The sequence below is a fragment of the Merops nubicus genome, unplaced genomic scaffold (assembly GCF_000691845.1).
Source record: "Merops nubicus isolate BGI_N331 unplaced genomic scaffold, ASM69184v1 scaffold15467, whole genome shotgun sequence".
Lineage (NCBI taxonomy): Eukaryota > Metazoa > Chordata > Aves > Coraciiformes > Meropidae > Merops > Merops nubicus.
In genome coordinates, this window is record NW_008621121.1 from 40,438 (window position 1) to 53,318 (window position 12,881).

At 42.5% G+C, this 12,881-nt stretch overlaps 1 protein-coding gene across 1 annotated transcript in view; it reads right to left on the bottom strand.

The window, feature by feature from the left end:
• Positions 1 to 1,349: 1,349 nt before the first annotated feature.
• The window catches only part of LOC103776835 (calpain-8-like), a 30,818-nt gene continuing 19,286 nt past the window's right edge, over positions 1,350 to 12,881 (bottom strand). Inside the window, 11 exon segments of the mRNA XM_008944362.1 lie at positions 1,350 to 1,373; positions 2,260 to 2,318; positions 2,940 to 3,056; positions 3,938 to 4,016; positions 5,326 to 5,394; positions 6,628 to 6,692; positions 7,271 to 7,328; positions 8,260 to 8,325; positions 8,996 to 9,032; positions 9,642 to 9,853; positions 11,569 to 11,580. Of these exon segments, the coding sequence (XP_008942610.1) occupies positions 1,350 to 1,373; positions 2,260 to 2,318; positions 2,940 to 3,056; positions 3,938 to 4,016; positions 5,326 to 5,394; positions 6,628 to 6,692; positions 7,271 to 7,328; positions 8,260 to 8,325; positions 8,996 to 9,032; positions 9,642 to 9,853; positions 11,569 to 11,580 (798 nt within the window).

Below are 12,881 nucleotides of genomic sequence, written 5' to 3' on the forward strand. Positions count from 1 at the left end.
CAGCACCAGGAAGAAGTGCTGGGATATGTCTAGTGGAGGCATTCTGTGTTCAGAGATGGGAACCAAACAACAGCTTTCTTCTTGCTTAAAGAGCGAGCTTAGGAACAAGTAGGCATGGGGAAAGTCACCTCTCAAACACAGCACTGAAGATAAAGAGAGACAGAGCCTTGGCCTCATGTCTGCCTTGGGGACACAGATGTCCTTCTGCACTTCTACTGTTCCCAGGGAGAAGTGTCAGACATGTCTTCTCATCAGATCCTTATTGTGAGTTACAGAAATATTTTCCAATTGCTGAAAAAAAAACTGTTATATTACCTTGCCTGCATTGCTATGCTATGACTCTCTATAATATTGTGAAATTAAATGCAGAGAGATTTTTTTAAAGGACAAGGTTTTACAAGATTTTAGGAAAGCACAACACTGTTAGCCAGTGACTATTAGCTTCGGTTTCGTCTTCAAATCATGATGCACATTAGCACATCCCTCAAACACTTAAGCTCTTAGATCCCCTACATGCACATTTTATGTTCCTCCCCTCACACTTGCCTTCGTTAGCTTCTGAACTCCAGTCACCCAGCTCCTGAACTCTGAACCCCGTCTTCAGGCACTGAAATAAACATACGGACAAGCATTTGTAGGAGAAGATCTCAGCCAGAATAACTGCAGCAACTTGCCTGTGGCCTTCCACCTCTCTCCTCTTCCTGGAAGACTGAGCCAAGACTTGTGGAGGACTGCCATCATGTCTGCCTGAATTCCTGTTCATCCTCAGCGTTGTGTCCATGTCCAGTTCCCCTGTGCTCTCAGCAGCTCATCGTCTGCCTCCAAGCTCCTCACCCCCAGCTTCTGCAGGCACTTGGCACAGCCAAAGTGGACAATTGGCTGGGAAGGGAGGTAGCCAGAGCAGCAACACAAATTTTGCCTGCACTCTCAGCATGGATTTCTCTCTGTGAAACATATGTTTGGACATTGCAGGCAACAGAGATCTTTTCCAGGATGTTGAACACTGCTGACCTTTGATGCACCAGTCAAAAGTTGAACCAAAGCCACCTGTGCACACCTGTAGTAAGTCAAAATTTATGACATTTCAGCATGATACAGAGAAATACATTTTGGGCGGGAAAAGTAAAAGAGGTTTGGGGTTGTTTGATTTATTTATTTATTTTTATTTATTAAAGAGTGTATTTATTTTATAACTGACAGTAGATCACTTCTTTTTAATGTACTGAAAGTAACTTGCCAGTAGCAAAAATAAGTTTCTCTCTCTGCTTTTCACAATGAGGAGAAGCTGAACAAGTGGTTGCGTGTTCGGAAGACCCTCAGAGGCCTCTGCTGAACTCACCAACTGTGGTTCAAACCAGGGTGCAGCACAGCCACTGAGGGAGAAACAGAACAAGGAGTCAGATGATCTGGAAGGTCCACAGGATGCCAGTGGGACGTTCTAGCGCAACTCTGCAAAACAAGCTGGGAAAGGCTGGAGCTGCCTTTTAATCTATTGTACGTGTAGGGTCCTTCTGCTCAGGAACTTTAGGGAAATTTATTGCCAGGATCAGCCTCAGACATTGCAAGTGGGGTCTCTTCTGAGGAAAGACCAGTTCTCCAGTGACCGTTGAAAAATTCTAAGGTCTGAGTATGCAATGCATAATTTCAGCTAGGTTTAACTAACTGTAACCGAGGGTCACAGGGCTTCCTAGCCAACCCCCTCCCTTCAAGCTGGTCTTCAGCTGAGAGGACTAATTGGGTGGACCTCTTGGGGCCCCTTCCAGCTGTTTCCTGAGATAAATTTGTATTCTGCAAAGGGAAGACTCAAGCTGATTGCTTTTATTACAGCTTCAACAGGAGAGATTTGCATTAAAAACAATGTGGGAAAAAAAAGACGTGAGATCTTAAAAGGTCTTTTTTAATTCTGGCAGGTTGATCAGTACATTCTCTGCCAAACAAGAACAGTTCCCTGCTGTGTGTTCTCTAATGAATTGACCACTGCCCTCTAAAAGTAGATAGTGAAACACACGGTGTAAGCATCTTCTTAAGCAACCTTAGGGGTTTTGAATATATCTTTACTTTTTTGGTCATAAAGGGTAAATATTCATTCTACTAATTCAGACAAGCCTTCTGATCTGAAGAACCTTTTCACATAAACAAACTTTCCATTTGAATCACTATTGAGTTTACCACTTATAATAGTGATTTTAAATAAATGTATTTTAGTGCAATTGATTGCTGTAGTTTAACCAGGTGGTATTTCAATCTGATCAGCCTCACCTCAGCCAGAGAGAGCTGGATGACTCCATTCTTGTCTTTGTCCAAGAGATTAAACACTTCTGTAAAGTAGAGGGGGGAGAGGGAAATTTGATATAAAACACAGAGTTTGGTATGTAGAGAATCACTGTCTGACAAAATGTAGAGGTCTGGCTTTTTGCCATGATCTACTGGAAATCTAGGCTGGTTCTGTAAGATAATATTGCAGCTGTTCTTCTTCTTCTTGCAAGTAATTTCTAAGCTGCCACATGGAATGGAATAGTCAGATCTACAGCAGCAAACTGAGATTTGGCAGCAGGACAACTATAAAATCTGATGCAGTAGCTTCTGGTACGGTCCAGGGACAAACTTGTAAATCAGGTTTGGGTAAGGACTGTAAATGATAAATGTCACCGTTTATAGGAGCTGGGACAACTTGGGGAACAGAGCACTGACCATAAAGTACAGATGACTGTAAAGCAGAAGAGCATGGTAGGTTATGAAAATGTCCCACATCCTCCATGGTCATTCAGACAGAAAGGTTCTTGCTATTTCTCTGCTGCTTTCTCATACAGAGAGAATTTTGCTGGCACACTCACATTTCCATGCAGTTTGCTACATTCGCAGTTAAAAGACATCAAATACTTAACAAAACTACCAAAATTTTCAGGACTTCCCCTTCCCTGAGAAGTGGGGACACTTACTGAACAGGGTCTCCAAGCGGATCATACAGGCCACAAAGCCATCAAAATCAATGGTCAGCTTGCTGCAGGCATAGCGGATGACAATGCTGTGTTGCACCTGATCATTGAGCATGAAACCTGAAGACAAGGGAAGCAGATGAATCACCGACGTGGCAGGTTAATATGCTGTCTTTTATGTGACTCAGGCTGACCTGAGTGAAGGACTGAGAGCTATACCTCCCAGAAGCTCTGTTGGACTCTATGACCCACCTCTCTGTGGGTCCTTTCCAAAGCACATTGTGCTGTGTGAAGAGAAGCATAAAGTTCTCTCACAGCATTTTGTCGGGCTGCATATTTCACATTGTTTCACAGTATAATCAGTCCTATGTTCCCCAGATAAACCCCTAATTAGCGAGTCTTGGAGCCGCATCTGAATAGCAGTGATTGATTGCAGTAAAGCCAGTAGCTCACAGAACACATTGGGCTCTATTCAGGCCCATATTAGTGCTATTCCTGTCGCTGGATCATTCACATAAACTCCACTGAGCACAAGACAGATCAAAAAAACCTGCTCCTCTAGATGTCCCTGAGCTGGCAAGCACTGATCCAAAAGTGAATAACACACATCAGACAAAATGTCATTGGGGCATGCCTTGGTCAGGCTTGCACCTTCTCCAGTGTAGAGAAAGGTGAGAGGAAATGAAGGAAAAAGAGTATTTGGACACAGGCCTGAAAGAGGACCATTAGATTAGGGAATAAGGAGGCCAAAGATATGGCAGGTAATAATCAGATGGATAAACAATGGTCACAAAAAATATCAGTGGTTCATAATGGGGAACAGAGGACAGGTATCGATGTATGCAACAGCAAAAGGACGCAGCAGTGTGTGACTGTCAGGAAGGGGGAATGGTGCTGGTAGCACTGTGATCTAGGAGACAGGTGGGAAGCAAAGCCATTAAAGGCTCCAGCGTTCTTCTGATGTTCGGTGATCCCACGGTGTCCCCCAGCAGCACACTCACCTGCCTCTCTGAGGGCATTTCGCATCTCGTGGGAGTCGATGGTACCAGAGTAGTCACTGTCCACTTTCTTATAGATTGCCTGCAGCAGAGGGGAACGAGGGGATGTGGAGATGGCTTTTCAATGTGTGCCCGCGTGGCCATGTGATGGTGTGAGCACAGGCAGGCTTGGGCTTTCATAGCTGGGCAGCAGCAGCAGTGAAGACACGGTAACACAAGGCTCACCAGGGGTTAGCAGCCAGAATGAAATCTCAGGGCTCCTTCAGTGTGTAACCTTCATTTGCTAGTCCACTCTGTAGCCCGTGCCCTGCCATCCTCCCTGCTCATGTAGCTGGATTAACTCCAGAACAACCATGCCTGCTTCTGCTGCATCCACACCATCACTCTGCAGTGCAGACCCGGGCTCTGTTTTCTGATGGCTGGGACACAGTCTGCTCCTACAGCCCAAGCTCCTGCTCTTTGAAAAGTTAATGAGCAAGGGAAATGTTTCAAGTAGCTACTGGCAAGCAAGGCAGACTGGGAAACACGTTCCCCATGGGCTGGCAGCCTCCTTGCTTTCGTGTTACGTGGTGGCAGACGGGCCATTGAGGAAAACCTCCTATCATTTGGCAAACACTGCAACAGACAAAGTCCATTCTGCTTAATATTTCAGACATGTTGATAGGTGCTTCCTACTGCCAGCAGGTTATTATCCAGAGTTAGATACCACCCAGACCTACAGCTTAGACTGGAATAGGCTAACAGGGCTTGGTCTGCTGATACCAACCCTAGGGCAGAGCTGGTGCTTTATGAACCCCAAACCTCTTCATGAACATCCAGGACAGATGCTCTGTGCTGGCCAGCATCAAGGTAGCAGCAGGCTTGTCTGAAAGGGACCTTGTCAAAGAAAGCAGGTCCAAACTTGACCTTCCTTCAGACTGCTTGATTCTGTGTGAACTTTTGGGGGATGTTAGATTGTCTGCCAGAAAAATAGTTCAGTACTTCTACAAGATTTAAAAAATACAAAGCGAGGTTTTTGTGGACTCTAGAACTATGTGTTCCTTGTGTCTGCTGGTGCTCAGCTAGCAATGTAACATATTGCAACAGCAGAGGTATGTTTATATGAGCTTTAATACAGCAGACAGCAGAGAAGGCTGTCTTTGCCAACAGTGGAGGAGGGTTAATCTTGATTTCCACAACGTACTGCAAATTATGAAAAACTGTGGGGCCAAGGTGGAAGAGGATCTGCGTGAGCCCTTTTAAATCAGAGGTGTTTCTGAGGCCTGAAACAAAATCCATCCATAAGAAGGAAGGCTTCCAAGTATATCTGCCTGTGGTGACTTAACCCTATCTTAGTTCTGAACCTGTACTTGAGAGTTAAGTAGGAAGGGGAGACAGAAACATCGTATTACCAAATACTTTTGAATCTTCATCCAAAGTGTCTTGAATTCTACAAGCCCGAGGGTGCCAGTCCCATTGGTCTGGGGATGTTAAGGCATAGTTCAAAAATCAAGATTCCTCTATCCTTAGAAAAACTGGAGAGCAGCCAGTTCTGTGATAAAAACAAATCACCCATCACAGCGGTGTCTTAATGCCATACTAGTTCTCATTTATAAAGCATCTCCGTCTCACACAGGCATTCTCACAGCTTTACATTTGCTTAGCTAAAGGCATGCCAAGAATTTCTAGGCTATCTGCACTCTCAAGGAATGATATATGGGATTGCCAAATATATAAGCACTATTAGGACCATTTGCATTTTGTTCAGTTAACTGTAGATTAAAGTCCTTAGGGAACAAAAGGATTGGTCTTGCAGCAGACGAGTGTCAGAAACCAGAGGCAGGAACTGCAAGGGAACAGGGAGAGTCAATAGTAGGCTACATAGTCTTCCCCCATGTCATTCAGGGCGTTCAACGTCCCATCATATGGAAATTTTTGCAAAAACAAGGGGTTAGCCCCCATGCTGCTGTACCTAATGAGTCACCTTGGTGAATTTGGGAGACTGTGGAGTGTAGGACAAAGGCATCACTCCTCCTAACTGCTAGTGATCCACAAGATCTACTGCTAATCCCTGCTGAGCTCAACATGACCATGTCATGAGATCCGCATTAGCGTAATCCTGGCAGCATGGCTCTTGACCCACCCAATGCACTGGCTACTTTCCCAGCATGTCAAAGGAGCACTGGGCAGATATTCTGACCTCTCCTTTTCTCTTGGCTATGCAAAACTTATTAGCTCCCATACATCCTACAAGCCATGCAGAAGGGAGGGAGGCAGAGCATGTACTTGCAGCCCTCCACCTTCAAACAGGCTCTCCAGCCTGTCTCTGCTGCTTTGAGCTCTGTGTTCTGTAAGCAGTAGCTGACTTAGAGAAGGCAGTTAAGGCTGTGCTTAAAACCTATCTCCTGCCAAGCATGCTGTGTATGCATCCAAAACTGCACAGGTGCATCCAGGCAGAAGGTCCCTGCTTCTTCTCCTGCTATTTTTAGGGAAAAGTTTAAGCAATGAGAGGTGTAGAGCAGATGAGAGAAGCAGGTGATGATTAAATGGTTCAGGTTTCTGCCACCCTGAGCTGATAGAACTGCTTGGCTGAACTTCATGCCTCCAGTCATGTGCCTGGACAATGGAAGTGTAAACTTAGTTCATCTAGTCAAGAAGTTTTGCAAAGAAGATACAGGAACATTAAATCTGATGAAATTATATTCAAAGGATACATCAAAAAGGCTGATCATGTCCCTGCAAGTGTTAATGTTGAATCCATCACTTTTAATATCCTTTCCTATACAAAAAGGAAGTAAAAATTCCAGTCAGAAATATTTTTCGACAAATATTTTTCTGCGGACAACCTTGGAGATGTCAGCCACCTTAAAATCTTGCTAGCAAAGTAAATGCTCTGCCATTTCTTCCACTATATTTCTTCATCAGATTAACATGGCTTATGTGGCCCAGGGTCAAGGGATGCTATTGGTTTGGGGAGAGGTAAGCTTCTATCTGCCCACAGAAATTGTGCAACAGCATGATAATAGCTTCCCATGGTGATCCTTTCAAGAAGGTGTGGGGAATACAGTGCCTCTGTGGGACATCAGCTGGCAGTGCTTGGAAGGAGAGCACCAGGTGCTATTTTCCCCACATGTTAGAGGTTCAACAAGCCAGGAGTAACACAGCTGGGAGCAGACGCAAACTCTGGGTTTTATCATCCTTAGCTGACAGAGCTGGGTTTTGTTAGCACAGATCCCATCTGTGTGTTGATGGACCCAGGCATGGACTTTCACTGTGACCAAAGAGCAACTTTATGTCTCTCCATTTCAGCATGTACCTTTCAGCTACATCCAATGGGAACTACATAAAGTTACTTACTCTTTGCCAAAACCCGGTTTAGGATAGCTTGAAGTTCAATTGCAGTTACTTCACAGTCCTAGACAGAAAACAAAACATATTTCAGGTGTTAACACTGAAATTATCTGAAACAAGTTCTATACATTTGCTGTCAGACATCCAGAGACTATTTTTCTTCCATTTCTAAGGCATGTAAACCTTTAAATTTTTTTTAATATTTTGCGTTTGCCATCAGACATTACATGGAAGAGATCCTCAGAAACCGCATTTCCTAACTTTTCAAATGGGAAGTGGTTTGTTAGGTGCCATGGTGACATGATCCAGTAAATGTTAACTTTTTAACAGGTTTAACTGAATTGAGTAGCTGCCTTTTTTTCAAACTAAAGAGGTCCAGGAGAGCATTTGAGATTTTCCAGGCTTCTGGAAACTATAACCAAACAAGACTAAAATTGCCCTCTCAAAACTCAAAAGGGTCTTTCTAACTAAAAAGGTGTCTTTCCTCTCCAGTACCAGTGGCCACCTCTTCATTAAGAGAAAATCTGATGTGACACCTGCATGCGAGCGCAGCAGGGCTTTGTAGACACTGAACTTTTTCAAATACAATAAATAGAGAGAAAGTTCAGCCAACAGTTTTTCAGTTCCTGGGGGTTCTAAACAAAAAGGAAGGAACTAGCCAACTAGGCAATTGTCAGAATCATACGCTAACTCCACAGGTAATTTATTTCACCATGGGATGATATTTTCACAGTCCTCACTCCCATCATCCCTATTTTCAAATTATTCCATGTCCTGCATTACTGAGGGAAAAAAGCGCATTTTACACCAATAAGAAGAACAATGTATTAATACTACTCTGTTGTAAAATAAATTGAATTGAAGCTGTGAGTTCATAAAAGGGAAGAGATGCTTGGTTTTTTGAAAACCACACAGTAAAAGAAATTGGCAAGTCAAATATGTGCATAGTCATAACAGAGAGGTCCTAGTCTTTTTTCTGACTTTAATCCACTTACCTCACCAGAAAGCTTTTCAAACAGCATCTTGAACTCATCATCTATATCTTTGTTATCAACATGAGGCTAGAGGGAAGAGATGACCGAGAGTGTGGTTTGCAAGGTGGTTCTAGAACACAAGCTGTGGATATCATAAAGCAGCTTTACAGAGGACTATTTATGGCAACGGAAAATGAGCACTTGCTCTGCAGCAATGGCAAAACAGAGGCACTACTTAAATCACAACCACCCAGGGGCTGGCTTCATTTGGGACTAAATGCTTTCTTAGGCTGATGAAAACATTTTCTTCTGCTTCTAAGGTAGTTTTATAGAATAGCTGCAGTGAAAATGTTGCTGCACCTGGCCATAGCAATTCAGCAGTTCCTTGGAACTGCTTTTGCAATTTCTCTTGGGCATCAAGCAGACTATTTGTTTCTATGGAAAGGATCATTCTGTGCCCTCCCCACCTTCTACCTGTGCTAGATGGAAGGACAATTTAACGTGTTCTAGCCCACTCTACAAAAGTGTAGTTTATGTGCCACATGGGCCCAGGCACATGAAAATGCACACAAAACTAAGGCATGGACATATGTAAAAAATCCCCACAACCAAAACATATTTCTCCTGGGCACAAACACATACTGTGATCCCAGTTTGGGGAAGAAATAAAAATCCTGCCCCTGTTTTTCCCCTACATTATGAAGGAAAAGTCTGCTAGGAAAAAAAGCCAAATGATCTGCACAATTAAGGCGTTTACCTCATATAGTTTTGCAGACACCACATCACCAATCACCCTAAGGAAAAATAAAACAATATCACCCACAAAAACATGAACAAAAAACCCAAACTAATCCAACAAACCAAAAACCAACCAGAAATTATTAGTCTACCATTTGCCTTTAAAATGATTATCAAAACAAGCTGGTTTAATATTAGGTGTTAGTGAATGCACAGAACAAGCCCCTGGGTTTCCGGCTTCTCACATTCCCCATCCCACCTCTGTCTATCCAATCTCCTTGAAGATTTTTTCTTTGGGAAATCCAGGCTTGTTGTTCTTGTCTTGCATCCAGACTCCTGTTTTTTCATCCAGTGGCTGCTATTGATACAACCCTTTTAAAAAAACATCTCCTCATTGTCATACTCCCAAATCCTGCACTCTTTAATTGTGGGAACTTCTACTTCACAGACTTGATGGGTCTAGTTACCACTTGAGTGCTTGGTGGAGGCCATCTGAAGAGTCAAGACTCTACCACGGTTGTGCATGTCACACATGGTAGACTATGTAAGAAAATAGGTCCTAGATATGGGTCTATTATGCTGGTTAAGGGAAATGATAGAGCACAGGATGTCCATTACGTGCCTCACCAGCAGAAGAGAAGATACTGTACGGGGAAGATACGCACTGTGTTTTAGCACGTTTCTCAGAAAAAACTCGCAGGCAGAACTCTCCATTTCTGTAAGGCTCAAAAGTGGATGGCACAATGAGATACTCCCCCCGGGGCAACTTCATGCGGCTGGAGACTTCACGGAGATTGACATAAGGATCAGACCGGGCTGCTGGTTGGTTCTTTGCGAAGAAGGCACGGTTCACAGAAATATCTGGGTTATTTTCCAGCTGTGGGAAATATGGTTTTGTTAAAAGCCATTTGACAATTCACTGGTAAGCCAGCTACCCTATTTCGATTTCAATACTTTAAAGCCATCTCAAGTTTTTCTCAGCATAAAAAAACACAAAATCCTTGAGTGATGGCATAAAAGATAACTACCACAGTTCTGTTGTGGAAAACAGGCAGATAATTAAAAGGGACAAGGATCTTTATGTCTAAAAATCATCTTTTCACATGTCTCTTTACAATTTGTGTTATAAAATAAATAAAAAGATCATAAGGTGTGCTCATATCTGATCAAACTAGCACCTGCTTAAGTTGTCCGTGTACTGAAGATGTTTTGCTTCCACAGGCTGCTTGTGGACAAATTTAAATTTCAGAATAATTTTGAGCTATTATGGTATGGGATAAATCCCCCAGTTGTACAGGAATTGTACTCTCTGATTTCTTTAAACAGACAGAAAAGAATAGTAAAAAGGACAAAGTACTAGTCACAAGGGTGAGACTTTTGGGGGCCACATTACATGATTTACCCAACTTCTCTTAGTAATACTAACAATATTCCTTTGGATTATGTGGAAAATATGTACATAATTTCCTTATTACCAACATACTCTTAAGCAAGTGAAACATTGTATAGCTCATAAACCAAAACACTGATGTAAGAAGAAACAGTAGTGTAGGAATAACATGACTGTTATAAACCTCTTATTCATTACTTTTGCTCCACAGGGATGTCTTTCAAAAATTATGACTCAATGATCCCCAAAAAGTGCTATGTTGTTGACACAAGGTGGGGAACATTACATACACAAGTTTTTTGGCTGTCTAAGATCACAGCAAACAAAGATGTTACCAAATGTTTTATAACCATTCAGTTTTCCTGTTGTAAACTAGAAAAAAATGTGTGTGGGGGGGGTGGGCTCCTCTTTTGTTCCAAAATTAAGATTGGATTTGGTATTTATTCAACAGCCCTATCCCTTCTCCTCACTCAATATTAAGCTAAGTGGGAAGGCAGAGATGAAGAAGCCAGATCCATATCTTTTTCAATATATAAAGTTCATGTTCCCTTTGCATCTGCAAGGCTGTTAAAAGAACACAGTTAATTGCTACATAACCACACATTCATTTACTGAGAGAGAGGAAAAGGCTGAAAAGCCAAGGGAAAATTGGCAGTGCAGGCTGCTGGACCTTAGTAATGAGTATAGGCTGTTCCTACTGCCAGATGCCCACGGGGTCTCTTTCTTCAGGAATGAAAAGTCTCTTTACCTCAGTATTGACATCTGGGAGGATTAGGGAAGATTGAGCAGGGCTTGTTCATTACCAGGAGCCCCAGCTCAGGACTATAAAAGGAATGAATCCACAGAGCTTGGCATTTCTTCTAAACAACGTCAGCTACATTTTCTCTATTTTAGATTGCAGAGACCTCCTTCTGCCTTCATCTATAACAATTAGACAAATTCTGACCTATCTAACACAAAATTGGTGGAAGCCAACTTTCAGCAAGTAAGGGCTGGGACTCAGATATCTGTAATAAAGTCTTGTGCCCCACTCCCTTGGAAACGGTTATTCAGAACCTGAGATACTGGTCCAGTGGTCCAAGAACAAAGCTCTCCAAAAGAGCAGTCATTAGTAAGGAGGAAGCCTTCATGCTAGCTAAATTCTCCTGTGCAACAGGAGGTGTCCATCTGGAGGCTAGAAGTCTTCATCAGAGAATACATACCTCCTGAGGAATCTGAAAGGAAGACAAAGAGCCAGTGTTAAAGGGCAGCTACATCTCACACCTATCATTAGAAAAAAAAATAATCAGATAAAACCTCCTTCAGACACTTTAAAAAAATTTTCATTTACAACCACATAATCACATAGCCCCACTTTGCTAACCAAAAACAGAGGCAGACTTGTGGCAGACTTAAAATCTACTAGTCTACTATTAGTGGAATATGATGAAAACGTAAAGCTACCATCTTTGGCAATCAGCCTGAGGATGATGAGATTGACATAAAGCAATTATAACAAGTAATAAATGTCAAGTTTTGGCCTTTCCTAAATTAACTAAATTGATATGTTAATTTAAACCCTGAAATACAAAGTAGCTTTTCCAAAAGCAGGTAGTTATCCTCAGAGCACAGATTCCAGTGACAGCCAAAGAGAGTGTCCTCCCAAATCCCAGAAGAGCTTTTGAAAAATATTGCCCATACAATGAATCTGGGACCTGAGATGGCCCCTTGAGACCTCAGGTCTTGTTCCTTATAACCAGCATACTAGAAGGCCAAGGGCTCAGCGATGGGAACACAGTTACTGTCAGTAGGCAGCCTGAGCTGCATGACTTTGAAAAGCTCTGCAGGGCAGGTAGACGTGAGTATATATATGTATATATATATATATATATCTTTTCACCTTCTCCTGCACAGAGATCTGATTTAGGTCATCATCTGGACTTTCTCAGCCATAGCATCAGCTGCAATCATGTAAATCTACAACAGTGCATGATCCAAGTAACTTGGATCATAGCTGAATGTCTACCTGAGATGACTTAACAGCCATACTTTTCAAAATAAAGTCTTCATAATCTTAAGAGTCACCAAGTCTACCCTACTGTGGAATAAAACACAGAGGAGGTAGGTGGGATGAAACATGTAAAGCACAAAAGCTCTGCTTACTTCTCCAGGGCTGTACTCAGAGATTCGAGCAGAAAAATGGCCTTAATGTGTAAATTCAGGATGCAAATAGACCAGGGTGCTTGGCACCATGCAGATGGCTACTCAGAAATGTGCTCAGTTGATGTCATTTGTGTATGCAGACACTTAGGCACCAGGGAAAACCTTTCCTAGTTTTGAACCATCCTGGACAAGATATATTAGCAAAAATCAGCCATCTGCTCCAGCCTGTGCTGGTTCATGATCTTCATCCAGTGGATCTATACAACATTAACTGCTTTTCTCCAGATACAATGCTGGGAATTAGAACACTGGTTGGAATTTTTTATTTTTGCTTCTCTCTCCTCACATCACAAAAATCAGAGGTGACACTGTA